The sequence below is a fragment of the Taeniopygia guttata genome, chromosome Z (genome assembly GCF_048771995.1).
Source record: "Taeniopygia guttata chromosome Z, bTaeGut7.mat, whole genome shotgun sequence".
Classification (NCBI taxonomy): Eukaryota; Metazoa; Chordata; class Aves; order Passeriformes; family Estrildidae; genus Taeniopygia; species Taeniopygia guttata.
In genome coordinates this window covers 26,762,629-26,777,214 of record NC_133063.1, presented here as the reverse complement: position 1 = coordinate 26,777,214, position 14,586 = coordinate 26,762,629, and the positions used below count along the sequence as shown (strand labels likewise).

General features: G+C 39.5%; 2 protein-coding genes across 11 annotated transcripts in view; one reads left to right on the top strand and one right to left on the bottom strand.

The window, feature by feature from the left end:
- EPB41L4A (erythrocyte membrane protein band 4.1 like 4A) overlaps positions 1–9,883 on the top strand; it is a 117,484-nt gene extending 107,601 nt beyond the window's left edge. For 4 of the 5 annotated variants that reach the window (XM_072922738.1, XM_072922739.1, XM_072922740.1 and 1 more), the window contains 5 exons: positions 1,943–1,990; positions 2,599–2,667; positions 3,534–3,644; positions 4,655–4,736; positions 5,786–9,883. In XM_072922738.1, coding sequence (XP_072778839.1) covers positions 1,943–1,990; positions 2,599–2,667; positions 3,534–3,644; positions 4,655–4,736; positions 5,786–5,914 — 439 coding nt within the window. In that variant the 3' untranslated portion in view covers positions 5,915–9,883. The remainder of the gene's footprint in view (positions 1–1,942; positions 1,991–2,598; positions 2,668–3,533; positions 3,645–4,654; positions 4,737–5,785) is intronic. The other variant, XM_072922742.1, reaches the window with a different exon arrangement.
- Positions 9,884–11,535: 1,652 nt separating this feature from the next.
- LOC140681968 (uncharacterized) lies at positions 11,536–14,342 on the bottom strand. Of its 6 annotated transcripts, XR_012053240.1 has the most exons (5): positions 13,994–14,342; positions 13,827–13,897; positions 12,973–13,090; positions 12,253–12,297; positions 11,536–11,711 (listed from the first exon to the last, which is right to left on the bottom strand). XR_012053240.1 is itself a non-coding variant. In XM_072922743.1 (3 exons), the coding sequence occupies exons 1-3, from the start codon at positions 14,322–14,324 to the stop codon at positions 13,046–13,048; spliced, it is 447 nt and encodes a 148-aa protein (XP_072778844.1). In that variant the 5' UTR covers positions 14,325–14,341; the 3' UTR covers positions 11,536–13,045. The 6 variants fall into 6 exon arrangements, 1 of the variants encoding a protein (XP_072778844.1); XR_012053242.1 differs by having other exon boundaries at positions 12,145–13,090; XR_012053238.1 differs by having other exon boundaries at positions 11,536–12,691.
- Between the last annotated feature and the right edge of the window lie 244 nt (positions 14,343–14,586).

Genomic DNA, 14,586 nt, shown 5'->3' with positions numbered 1-14,586 from the left:
ACTGTATTTTGCCTTTTTTTTTCTTTTTTTCTTTTTTTCTTTTTCTTTTTCTTTTCCTTTTTTTTTTTTTTTTTTTTTTTTTTTTTTACCATGGGATGCCATAATGCTGAATTGGTATTGTACAGCAAAGTCTTTCTTATTAGTGTAATTGCAGGGATGGAAAGAGAGAAAATGGCAGAGATCACAGAGCAAAATGCCTGGAGATGGTATTGTACGCAAAAAGCAGGAGGCACTGATAGAAGTGAAAATCAGAGAAAACTAAATGTGTTATAATAAACAGAAAGTCAAGAAATCTTTAAAAAGCTCTGAATGCAGATAACAAATAGACTGTAAACCACCCATGCTGTAGCTGTTGCCACTGTGAGAACTTGAGGAACTGGAAGGGACAGCAGTTTATCAAGGATGGGATCATCCTGCCTGGAAAGCCTTGGAGCCTGAGGTGGTTATGGATGAATTAATTTTAACCCTACTAGGGAAACTCAAATGCTAGATTATTTTTTGCCCTTTGGTCTTTCTCTGGTGTTTATAAACCAGTCAAGTAGTATCTCCTAGTATTTTTGCTCTAAAAAAAAAAATCTAAAAAGTATCCCAAAATATTAGCATCCCAAAATATTATGCCTTTGCATCAGCTGTATGGTGTTTACTACAATATAGATGTCTCTCAATAGTATTCCTAGGCTGAAGTCTGGAAATAAACCAAACATGGTAATGGTGAGGGCCCATTTAGAGGTGCAAAAATGCAGATCTCTGCTGTCCTCCTTGATCTGCATCTAAATTTGGATTATATCCCTCCTAAAGCATCTTTTACTATATTAGGTCTTTTTGTCTAAGAGAAAAAAAGATCAGGCTGTATGACCTAATTGTGTAGTGTATAACTTCGTATTTGAGAAAATTTGGGCGTGTTTATGTGTGCTGTATGTGTCTAAAAGTTGCATCCCTCACATCTTAGTGTGGAACAGTCTAGCTGTTGACACTGAGCTTATATAACAACAAGGAAAAGAGATACCTGATCTCTCCATGCAAATGTAGTCCTTGCCACTGTCTAAAATCTTTACTTAATCTATTACTCTGAATGGGTTTGGGTGAATTCCAGGTGCAGCTTAAACAATAGCGGTGGTTTTGCACTTACCTTGCAACAGAAAAGGAAAAGTAAAAATAAAAGAGTTATCATTAGAAATATCCATTTAGTAGAAAATGCTAAATGTGCCCCTTAGGCTTGCTCTGCTACATCTCTGTGTCTGCCACAGGGAGATTATAATTTTTGGTAAGTTCTTTGCACATGAATTAAATACATGCTAAAACATTTAAGTGCATAAATAGGCACAGTTGCTGGTTTGATTAGTGTTTTTTTTTTTGTTTTTTTTTTTTTTTTTTTTTTTTAATTGGACACTAAAAATAAATAAATTGAGCAGAAACCCTTTTTGGAGATGACCAGAGAGAGGCTGCACTGTAGTTGCAGTGGAGCCAGAGGCCTTTTCTGGTGTCCTCTGGGAATGGCTGGGATTACTGATTTTACTGATTTGTGGCCTGTGGTTCCTTCTGCCCACAAAGGGCTCTGTGGGCCACAGGACATTTCTGAGGGCCTTTTTCAGAAGTGTTATTCCAAAATGTGTTGTCCTTGGAGGGATAAGTGGTGGCAGGGACTGGGCAGTGATTTGGCTTGAGGAATTCTGATGTTTATATTTTATGTACACTCTTGCTGAAGGCTGGTGGAACTGGAATTGTGATTTAGAGCCTGTCATTCAAGAAATTACTTTTTGAAGTAAACAGATGAAGTTTAATGAATTTTCGGAGATAACAGACCTTAAAATTGAAATCACTGGTGGATTACATTTATCATGGTTTCTGTGCAGGGTCTGTGCTGTTAAAAGCTATTTGAACAGCGACATGTCAGATGATGGTTTTCAAGCTGAGCCTTTGTTGTCTTTGTTGATATTTTTAGGAGAAGCCCAGATGTACAAGCTAAAGAAGAACTATGGAAACATATTCAGTAAGTATGGTCCTTGTAGGGTCTGAGAGATGTTTGGTTTGCCTTTAATGTAGTTATTCAAATCCCTCCACTGTGGCACTACACTGATTTAGTTTCAGTAAATTATGTGTATGTTAATGACCTCCTGTGTATGGAATCACAGACTGTATAGAATCAGTGACTGCAGGTCACTGAGTGCACGGGATAAAGATGACCATTGTATGTAAATGAATTATTAAAGAACAATACATCATTTTAGAGATTTATTCCTGTGTGGCTTCCAAAATGTCAATATTGACATTTTAACATGACTTCCCATTACCCCTTAGGAAAACATTTAGTAATTCCAAAGCATATTCACTGTTTAGCACACATAATGTTCATGGTATTGTGAAGTGACAAGATCAGATTTGCAGGGAGGTGAGAAGAAGGTGGGACAGGATGAGACATGCAGTTGAAGCAATCAAGGTGAAGTTACACTTATTTCAAAATAGGAGTCCTATTTTTATGTCAAGATAGCTTCAGGGCTGACAACATCTTGTTTTAGTAAATCTTTTTAGTCCAATATAATAAAAATTTTTGCACTTCACAGTTACTATTACATTTTTACTTTTCCTGATCCTTTACAGGAAGGAGCTTGTGGATCCATCTGGCCTATCAGAGGAGCAATTGAAAGAAATTCCATACACTAAAGTAGAGTGAGTTTATGTCAGAAATAATTTTTTTTTTGCGAATATAAAAGCCCACTTTTCTTACTTTACTGTGAACTCTGTCCTACAGAAATAGGAATGGATCTACATATAATCTATAAGCTCGTATCTATTCCAAATACTCTCCTAGGATGGGTTGGGTGGGGATACTTAATAATATTAAAATCAAATATTTTCCTTTTCAAAATAAGAAAGAACCCCCATCTTAACCACTCCTAATCTCTCCCACACACTCATCAACCTGTCTGTATGTTCTATATGTCTCTCTATGCTAGCCATGAAACTTTCTTAAATTATAAACTACAGAAGCAGAAAGAATAGAATGCAAACAAGAAAATAATTTTTTTCTTAAACTTCTTTGTTTTAAATATTCCAATCACCCTAGGCACTCTTTAATCTCTGCAACCCCTTCTCTGGCTTGTCATGGGCAGCTGCCAGGGCATAACTATTTCCTTAAGAACCAACATCCATTTCACTGCAATAATTGCCCATTTGGGATTCCAAGTGTCAGCGTAAGCAGCTGACTGTGGCACAAATGGGATCCTGGGTTGCATTATCATGTACTTCCAAACACCACTAGGCAGAAAAGGCTGATGTTAAGGACATATAAATTAATACATTCTTTATTAAAGTTCCATTCTCAAATATGGGCATGCCAGTTTGTGACCTCTGCTCTCTTAAAGCATTGAATTTCAAGTACAGTCTTCCAAAAAGAAGTATTAGCCCTTTAAATTCAGCCAGAAGCCGTCTGTTACACTTTAGTACTAAATGGGAAGGCTCTCAGTCTGCAGCTGAATTTATGTTTTGTGCTGAAGATCTGGTTTACCAGCCCTGTGTTGTGAATTGTGTCTCAGGACTCAAGGTGACCCCATTCGCATCCGGCACTCGCACTCCCCTCGCAGCTACCGGCAGTACCGCCGCTCCCAGTGCTCCGATGGGGAGAGATCTGTCCTGTCTGAAGTGAAGTATGTAACATGGTTATTAGCACTACACTAGTCTACTGCAGCTCAGAAGTTGTTTTAGAGATCATGGTGGTAAGAAGCTGCAAAAATGTGGCTTGTTGGTGGCACAGGGTCAGGCAACACCCTGAATAGTACGTCTTCAGAGCTAAACATGAATGAAAGAACTCTGAAACCATTTATGGTCTGTTCTCAGCCACAGTGGCTGAGATTTTTGAGATTTCTTGATCCATTTCGAAGGAGGAAAAACTGAAAAGGCTGACCTCCTGGTCTTTAGTGGTAGGTCATAAAGTTGCTTAGGGGATGAGAATCCACGAGTTGCTTTCCAGGTAACTTCATCCTTGATAGAGTTAAGATGTTATCTGTGCTAGCTCTGTAATTTGTTTCATGGGAACTCCGGTAAAACCCCCTTCATGAACTGGTGGATTAGTCTTTCCTAGAAGACTGAAGAGTACATATTAATGGAAAAGCAACAGTCCCTTTCTAGGCTGCAGCCAGGCCATAAAAATATCAACAGTAGCCCCCACCTGAAAGCTGGATAGCACCCTGAAGGAGGTGTGGCACACCCATGTTTTCATGTGAGACTTGTCTTTCCCATGAGGGTGGCCAGGCCCTGGCAAAAGTTGTCCAGAGAAGCTGTGGCTACCCCTAGAAGTGTCCATGGCCAGGTTGGATGGAGCTCTGAGCAACCCGGGATAGTGGAAGGTGTCCCTGACCATGACAGGAGGTGAAACTGGATGATCTTTATGGTCCCTCCCGAACCAAACCATTCTATGATTCAGTGATGTTGTATCAATTTGGGCTGCTTCCAAAGACCAGGAAAAGACAGGGATGGGATGGGCTATGCCCTGAAGGTGCCCACAGAAGATCAGCATGACAGCTTTCACATGTCCCAAGTCAGGTGATAAAAGCCTTTCAGATCTATAGAGCAGTCTGCCAGTTCCATTGTTTTTCCTCTGCACAGTTATAGTTTACCTCATTAAAGCAATATCTATTTTGTGATATCATAATTCCAGTGTCAAAACTGATCTGGTCCCTCCACTGCCTATTACACGATCTTCAGATGGGAAAGTTCCCAGCATCCAGATGACTCAACAGGTTAGTGATTGTACATACTTTGCAATTTTCCTCTTTATTAGAGGGAGAAGTGGGGCTCTAGTGCTTTATTTAAGGTACTCTTCATTTTTTAGCGAAAAATAAAGATGAGATTTTTTTTTCAGCAGTAGTGTGAATTGAATTTTTAAATTTTACTTACACTTTGTTTGTATTCCAAAATACATGTAATTCTTAGCATATGCCCCTGTGAACACCTGCTTCTGTTGCTGGAGAACTCTTTCCCAGTCTGCATTTCTAAGATGCATATCTGCTTGTCACAGAAGGAAAACTGACTTTTACTACTTGAATTATGCAGATGCAGTTGTGATGCAGCTGTAATCACACCACTTAATCATCTGTTTTAGAAGTTGTCTGAAGAATTTGTTGCTTGGACTTGAAACAGTGCTTCTTTTCTTTTTATTCCTTCCCCCCACAAATACTGAGTATTTTTTTTTAGGCTATTGACATCTAAAAAGGACAGAACTTGCCTTTTGTTAATCTAACTTAATCACTGTCTTTCATCATATATTACACTACCATATCTCTCAGTTTTGATAATTTTATTGAGCACTGAATGTGAGAAACAAATTCTATTCAAAAGCACTCACAGGTCTTTTGTACAAACACAAAACGGGAGAACCAAAACACGGAAGGGAGAATTCCAGGCACCTAACTTACCATACCAGTAATGTTAAAATGTTGAGTGTCTACCAACACCTCTCTTTTCCCTCTGTCCCAGGCTCCCTTATGACAGTGGCCATTAACTTCTTGTGAGTGTTTGCTTGCTGTTTTTTGCTAAATATCAAATAATTAATCATGGCATTTCCTGAATAGGCAATAGCACAAAGGGGCAGCAGCTGGGAGGAGGCAAGAAGGGAAAAAAGTTCTGTTTGATCAAATAAATGTAGGGACTTTAATATTCCTAATTAGTGTAGATATATGCATATATGAATTGCCATACCCATAACCTAAGGCTTTCATAGCAAGTTAGCAAAATAGTGTTGCAATTCTGCTGTATCTTTTCAACAACATATTTAATTTATTCTCTTCAGAGGCAGAATGGATCCAAGGACGGCCTAATAGAAGAAACACCTCTGCTATCCACTAATAATGTTGATGGAAAACCCAACACTAAGATTGTAAAAACTGTACAGGTGTCACGCTTCAAGGTGGAAACTTGACTGATGAATTGAAGATGGTGAATGGATTTTGGTCTTTGGAAAGTAAGAATTTGTTTATGTACGCAAGGGAAGGAACTGAAGTCGACGTGGTGGTCTTTCCTTCAGGACACCTGGCAGTACAGCCTGCTTGCTGGGAAGACCAGGCAATGGTTTTATCACCAACACCATTCTAGTGGTGTGACTGATTGAGGACAAGCTTTGCCTGATAGACAACCAAAACCAGAAGTTTTTGCAAAACTGACCAGCAGTTATATTTCCAAAAAATGAACAACAGCAAAAAAATTGCTGCAACAAAACAGGCTTCATGGTCTGCTCTGTAACTGAATAGCCTTGTTCCAAGAAGTAACTGTTAACTGACATGATCAGCATCAGATGCTTCAAGATAAGTAAAATAGTCATATTTTTGGTCAATTGTGCAATACAGTGTGATATGGGGAAATTATCTTCACAATTTATATGGGGATCAACTTATGTTCTGAGACATAAGGACAGATAGCTCTTACAAGGGTTATTTAAACCTAGCACAGTAATAGATGCTTGTGTTGTTGATACAAATTCTGACTCAACCCATTTTAGCTCAAAAACAATAGACTATAACATGCTGTAGCAGTGTGTTCCAGAGGCGATACTGACTTGCTTTGGGCAGGTTTAAGTGTTCTAAATTTTGAATGTCCTTTTGTGTAGAGGGACTATTTAAATAACATTCTATACCACTGAAATACATTTACCAACTTGTAGTAAAGCACACTGGAGACAGGGGAATATATAAATTGACCCACTGTGTTAAGACTGCTTAACAAGGCACTTCAGTGCTGGTTAAATGAAACTTGTGGAGTAATATTTAAAACAGCTAGAAATAGCGCTTTTTTTTTTTCTTTTTTTTAAATCTAGATTAGCAAAATCTGTCTTAATATCTCATATAAAATAATCTGACACTTTTCTCTGAGCCATTTCTACTATGTTAAAATGTCAAAGGCAGTATTTCAGGTATGAGAACTATAGTTTTTTTCTATTGTCGTGGTAGGAATACTAAGTTTTAATGATGCTGCACTAAGTTTTAATGATAATGATTAATACTAAGTTTTAATGATTATTGACTGAGTTATCTTCTAATATGTATCTGAAGTGATGCCTAGCTTTCCTCTTGTCCTACCACTTCTTACAAATATCTAAAAATCACTTCTCTGCCTCCCATTTGTCCAGAGTCAGCACATGGATGAACCTTCAGGTGTTGCTGACTTGCTAGGGAGCTTAGCAAAGTGTTTGTGTTGTGGAAGTAATTTGTAGCTAAGTGTAATCATTGAACTAAGTACTGAATTTGTCAAACAGTGTGGCAAACAGCTGTAGCAGCTCACGTGCCTTTCTACATCTGTACCCTCTACACTCAATCCTCACAACCCACAGAGATTTGCAGTGATCCTGTGTCTTCCAGTCCAAGCCACACCAGGGAACTGCAGCCCTGTCAGAAAAGCAACACTGTTTGAGAGCTGAAGTTAGCATAAAGTGTTTAAGTTACACCTTACAAGAGGCATGGGATTACTAATACACATTTTAACTGACTACACTGGTAAGCAAAATGTTGTACAATGTGTTTTATTTTTCACTTTATTTTTTGATTCTTCATTGTTTTATTATCTGTGGTGGTCAGGTGGACACTACTAGCCAGGGTGGCAGCCATACAGTTTCAATATTCCTATCACAGTATGGAATGGTCTTTACGTTGGGAAATGCTGCAGGAAAGGCAGAATCACTTAACAAATACTTTTCTTTGATAATTTACTTGTGACGGCTCTGCTTCTACAGTCTCAGTGAACAAATCTAAGAGCAAGAACTCCTCTGTAGTAAAAATTCAGTTTTCATGGAGGTTCTTTAGAACTTTTAAAATTTCCTGTGGATTTAATTCTAGGACATTGTTGAGCTTGGCTTAAAGTATTTGCTCAGCCTTTAAAGTTTGTTAAATTGCCTCATTGTCATTGTTCCAATTTAAAATGATTCTTTAGGATCTGTTTATGACCTTGTGTAGTATTGTCGAGAACAACAGTCAAAAAAAGCCAAAACCAAAATGAAAAAAAAAATCCAAACCCAAACCACAACAAAAAAAACCTGAACAACCCCTAGGACAAAAAAAATCACCACGGCAAAATGGCTTAAAGGAGAGCATCACAGTCTTCTGGAATATAACTGAAAAATTACAAACTATACAAGAACTGGTTACTGTCAGGAATGACAGTCACTCCTTGTTCCTTTGAGACAGTATTCCAGCTTGGAGCATTATACACTTGCTTATAGTTTGCTGCTTTCTAATCATTACCATTAGTTTGCTAACCTTACTCAGGCACAGGTAAGTAGTACATATCTACTACTGCAGGAGGATTTGTGTTATTATTTGAGAATTATCTGTCCATAGTTTACCTATCTTGCCAGTCTTTAAATATTGATCAAGAAGGTTTATATCCAACCTCACGTTTTCCTTTATGCTTTCATCTTCCTGCAGGCCTTTTGTGCGTTATTGCTGGATACCATCAGCAAAGTGCATTGTATTTTACTTACTGCATTACTTCAGAAAATAGCTTCTGTCTAGTCTAGTAGTGAAAGGTTAAAATTCTCAAGTCATTGGAGAGTTGTTTCATAATCAAGCCAACTTTTTTGCATTTAGATGAGAAGTTTACGGAGAGAGCGCTAGATTTGAGTCTCTCCCTGGTAAGACTATGTAGGAAGCAGGTTTTTAGCAAGGTTTTTAGTCTGGGCCACTACAATCCAGTTTTGTGTCCACAAAAGACTAAAGATGTAACGCCTCTATTACATGTTTTCCAAATGTTTTGCTGTGCCAAAACAAGGCAAAACTTGCAACAAGGATATCACTGTCAGAAAAGCAAATTTCTTTCTTATATGTGAACCTCCTTTCCCTTCAAGTTTCTTTTCCTCAATCATTTGAGGAAAAGCACCTTCTTTATGGTATTTTTGTGAGAGATACACACAAGTGATCAATCACTGAAAACACTTATCGTGTCACAACTATGCCTTCCACACCTGAACCAGCTCTATGTGTCTAAGTGACCAGCCTCTTACACCTCTGAGCTACACCTTGCCCTCTCCACTGTTGCTACCCTTCCCCAGCTCTCCTGAGGCATTCACTGCCTACAGGCAGCTGCATTTTCAGATCTGGAGGCTGGATTTCAGTCTAAAATTCTACATCCTGATGAATCAGACAAAAGACATGAGGTGTGGAACAGTGTCAGGAAGCTTACTCTGGGGTTGAATGCCATATAGACCCCTGCTCACTTGGACAAAGGACTGGTATTTGAGACACTCTCATCCTAGTTCTCCTGAATTGATCTCAGGCCAATGATTTTAACTGTGCCTCTGCCTTTACCTCTTATGAGACTTCTGTAAGTGCTAAGCATTGGTAAGTTACAGAACTCTCACTATATTAGCAACAATTACAACATATTTGTACAACCTTTTGCAAAACATGTATTTTATACAATAAAGAGGGCTTACTAACCACAGCACAAAAGCACTGTTGTATATCTTGTACTGGTTCCCTTGCTTAGTTGGCTGGTTTCTTTCCTTTGGAACTAGCCTGGACCTGCTATTTTCTACACTGCACCCCTTACCAGTATCACTAACTCTGCAACTTGTATTCTAACCAAGCTCATGATATTGATGATGTTTGTTACAAAGTCATTACCATTTAAGTTGCCAAATTCATTCTCTTTATACAGGTGGATATTGACTGGAAGAGATAGCATGTTTTCTTTTGGGAAGATTTGTTTAATTCAGAACTCCCTAGAAAGGTGTTTGACGACAACAGACTTGAATATAACAATGTCATACATTTGTTCCATGTACATTAGGTATCCATGAAGCAACTGTGTGCTTTATTTTAAAATGAATTTGATAGATGGCTGTGTCAATACTTGTATCCAGGTTATTTAAAAGTCAAGTAAAACTTGAATTTTTAGGGCATTGCATGGTTGCCTGTGTGTCTTATTTACATTACACTAAGGAGCAAAGCCTTCAGAAACACAGATTCATTTGACACCACCATCTGGTAAAAACAGGTGTAGTACCAATTAAAATCCACTTGAGGATACAGCTTCTCCAGATTAAGTATTTTATCTTGTAGCAGGAAGTTGTCAGTGTAAGCTTTGCATTTCCAGTGCACATCTATACCAGTTTCCTTTCTCACCTAAAAATCACCAGAGAGCAACAACAGACTGTGTAAGCTGTCAAAGCAAACACACAGATACAGAGCCAGTGTGGCAGACACTGTGTCCTGAATGTGCCTCTTGTTTTCCTGTATTTGTTCTCCTGAATAAGAGCTGTGGTATGGTGACTTTGGCTGGACACCAGGTGCCCACCAAGCTGCTCTATCACTCCCCTCCTTAACAGGATGGGCAAGGGAATTATACAGAAAAAATCCTTGTGGGTCAAGATAAAGGAGTTTAACAAAGCAGAAGCAAAAGCAAAAAAAACCCAAACTCCAAAAGATTTACTTTTCTACTTCCCAGGAGCACATGGTCTGCATCCAGCTCCTGCAAAGTAGAGCTTCAGTACATGTAGTAACTTGTTCCAGAATACAAATTCCTTATCCTTTCTCTTCAGATTTTATTGCTGAGCAGATTCTCACTAGTCTGTTTTTTTAAAGGTGCAATTCAGTTAACCAGTCATACAAAATAAAAGGCAGTCCTAATGTTTAACATCATACTTCACATTTAACAACGTTATTATTTAAGTAATCTGTGATGCTTGCATGCACCTACTGCTCCCTCTACCTCACTTCTCTTGCTCTACCCCACTATAACACCTGTATTTCACATTAAAGCTGAGGGTTATACATATTTTTTGGTTGAAAGGTAATTATCCTTTTAGATACCAATCATCAAGTCCTGTCACTAGCTGTTGCTCTTGAGATTTTTTTTTTGAGTTTAAAAAAGCTACTTCTGTTGGTCTTACACTTCAAGAACAAAGGCCCATGAGCAGAACTTCTGAACAGATGGTATCTTCAGGGAACGTAATCCCTAATAAAACCCCTAAACTTTCAAGTACATCCCACAATTACAAGCTGGATCTCTAAAAATTAATTACTCTTGTCTAAACCTTCTTGCTTGACAAATTAAAAACAACCTTACACTTAGAATTAGAAATATGCTTACATTCAGCACTGAAAAATCACACATTGCAAGATACACAATTTAAATATTTGTTCTTCTGATAAAACATGTTAAGTTTTCCTAGTAAAATAAACAGCAATCCCAATCTTAAGAGCCTTTCACTCCAAGTTATGCTGAAGTACCACATGACATAGCTGGTCAAGGTGATAATAAACCAAGCTTGCCATTCTCCATGTTGAATAAACACCTTTCGTGCTATTTTTAAAGCCAGGTTTGCTGAACTTCTACTTTTTAAATTTCTACTTTGGCTCACTACAAATACACATCTCAGCCAACCCTATCTCCACATACTACAGGAGACTATGATTTAAGTCATCTCATCCCAGCTCACTCCTAGGCTTTGTTTCATCCAAAGGGGTGCACTGGTATCTCAGCAATAACACAAGGAAGTCTGAACTCTGAAACAGAAGCAATTGTTACTAAAGCTTGAAAAAGACAGAAATCTGAGAACAGAAACATAAATATTTAATTTTTGTCTATATAAACATTACCAGACACTGCCACAATGCAGTTAAATGCACTTTGTCTTACTACACAGAGGCTTAATAGTCCATCTTTTAAATAAGGAGGAGTGTTTCAATAGACAGGCATTGCTCTCAGGCTGCTCCTAACAATTCTTCCTAAGGAAAAAAAAACACACAATGTGAGACTGGACACATGTAGCACACAGCTCTTTTCAGTAACATCCTCTAAATCCCCAACACTAATACAAAATTACAAAATTGAGCTTCCCCTCATCCCATGGGCAAAAAGGTAAAATTTGCAAATCCGATTTTTCAGAAGTCTGCCTGTAAGAAAGGCCTTTTGCCCACCTAAGTGAGAATTGAGATGGTAAATACAAGCTGGTGGCAGTAATAACGCTTTCTGGCTAGTGGGAATCAACAGAAATTTCTGCAGTACTAACTCTTGCATATGACTCTGCATTAGAAAACACTCTGAGAACAGTGTTACATGATTTAATAATTTTATGTTGGAAAAACAAGTAGCAGCCCTGCAAAAGTCCCCAGTGGGTGGCATACAAGTGTGGATGGATTTTACAGGTTCATTTCCTACCAGCAGGAGTCATACAGGATTCAGTGCATCTGTGTTGCTCAAGCAGTTTTTAACATTTAATTGATGAAACTTTCTGATTTTACTATTTTCAAGAGCATCTTGGCTAACCTGAAGGATTTTCATCATTTCACTGAAGATTAGTTACATTTTCTCCTGAAAAAAAAAAACCAACAAACAACCCAAACAAAAGCTACAGTGACGTAGTATTGGATTATTCTTACACTAGATTTCCAGTATTGACCTAGAAGTTCCTGGCTTCAGAGACTTGGATTATGTGTCACACCCTTAGTTATGTAGTTTACACAAATCACAGCCTCAGCAACAAAGAAAGGCTTGATAGTGAATGGAATTTTTATTAATACCTTGTTTGTACTAAAGAATTTTGGGCTGACTTGCACAACTCAGCTTTTCAATAGTGTTGGCTTTCCCAAGACTTTACAGTGAAGTAATATCTGGCATATGAGATTCCAAGCTTTCTTTCATATTTTGCCAGTCTTTTTAACATTTTCAATCCTTGTTTTCTGAGCTGCTCCACAGTACCATGCTCCTAAAACCAAACATGAGAAAGCATGTCTTTGTCTTGGACACACTGGCAGCCATATAACAAGCAGTCATTTAACAAGCCACCACACCAAAATTTTTATTTTAGAGCTTCCACTTTGCTCTTGTTGATAAGAATACAGCCATCAGGCTGATCTCACTCTCACTGTTTCAGTTCTAATTTCTGCTCTGAAGTCATTGTGCCAAACCTCCCTGTTAGCAGAAAGCCTGCTTCATTGTAAGAGCGGGCTACAGGACAGAGTTGCACATGGAATTATTGTTACTCACAGCTGTGCAATCAGCACTTGGTGGCTTCTTCCTACATGACCTTCTCATACTTAGAGGCTTTCACCACACAGGGCTATCTCTGTGAGATCCCAAACTTCCGGCAAAACATGCTAGAAACCTGTAAGAAGCATTCCTAGCATTAAACATTCTGTCAGGAATCTGAAAATATCAAAGTACACTTTATACTTTCAAAAAGGCATCAAGAAAAGACCAGCAAAAGAGTAAACAACATATTATTCAATACTGAATAACACAGCCACAAACCTACAAAAACAAAACACAATTTTTCCGCTTTAAGAAGATTTTAATCTTTCCTATGCATGAGTATTAAGCTGTAAATATCTTTTTACGATAGAAAAACTAGAGGACACAGCTGGAAACCTGGAAAGTTATGTACTAATTACCCACAGATGTAAAGGTCATGAAAGGAGAGCTAAACAATGCTAAAAGTGGCCACTATCAGGTTAGCTTTTCTGCTTTCAATAACTATCAGATTCTCCACTTTAAAAGACTGAAGAATAAAATCTACTACATGGCCACTCAACCACACTATTTCTACAGGTTGTTTGGGGTTTTTTGTCCTTGCAAAAACAGAGGGGGAAGGTACATAACCAGCTTCCTAAACCAGTGTGAGCAAGAATTCCTGTTTGCCTTTTTTGACACTACATCCATTCTGGACTGGAATGAACAGGCAACACAAGGCCAAAACTTAAGTATGGGAACCCTTTAACTCTGCATAATTAAATTCACAGCTTAAGAAAAAGAGCAATTAATCAGTTGAGAAATATTTCAAGGTTCACAATTAAGGAACGTTTTGTACAGAGCAAACATTTACTAAGAAAAGCCAAGAATACCGTGCTCTTGGGACATCTTTTGGTCATGTTGGTGCATGCTCCAGCCACGGACCAACTTCCATTGCTTTCATCTGGGGGGGAAAAAAGGGGAGAAGACTTACTTGGAAGAGCGGCAGAGACACAAGAAGAGTATAAGGAGTCTAAAAAGACGTACTAGAGGAAAGTACCCGGTTTCGAAGAAAACAACCACAACCTCACACCACAGCTCGCTCCGCGCCCGGCGCGCCTCCCGCGGGGCCAAACATCCCTCCCGAGGGTGCGGGGGGGGGCACGCCGTGCGCCGCCTGCTCCTCCTCCCGCAGCGCTGCGGCCGCGTACTGAGTCTGCCGCAGACGCGAGGCTACAGCTTTGGCTGTCCATGCGGGAGGAGCCCCAAGCAGCCACACCGCCCTGGAAAGGCGGCGAGGTCTGGACCAGCATCGGCTGCCCCCGCAGCGGCAGCGCCGCCATGGACGCGCCTCCGAGAGGGCGGCAGCGGCGCACCCGCCGTCTGCGCATGCGCAGTGCCGCGCCCCCCGAGGCTTGTGGGGCTGTGCCGGGGCGGTCCCGGCGGTTCCTGCTCCATGTGGGAGCTCCCGGTGTTCCCGGGGCCTGTCTGGGGGCTCCCTATGATCCCCGGCCCTTCGCGGCTGCGGCGGGCAAGTTCCCGGAGTTCCCTTTGTCTTTACCGGGGGCGATCACTTAAACACCTCCCTCCCGTATACCGTGGTTGCGATGCCTTCAGGTTGAATTGTCTGTCCCCAGGCTGAATTCCCCATGC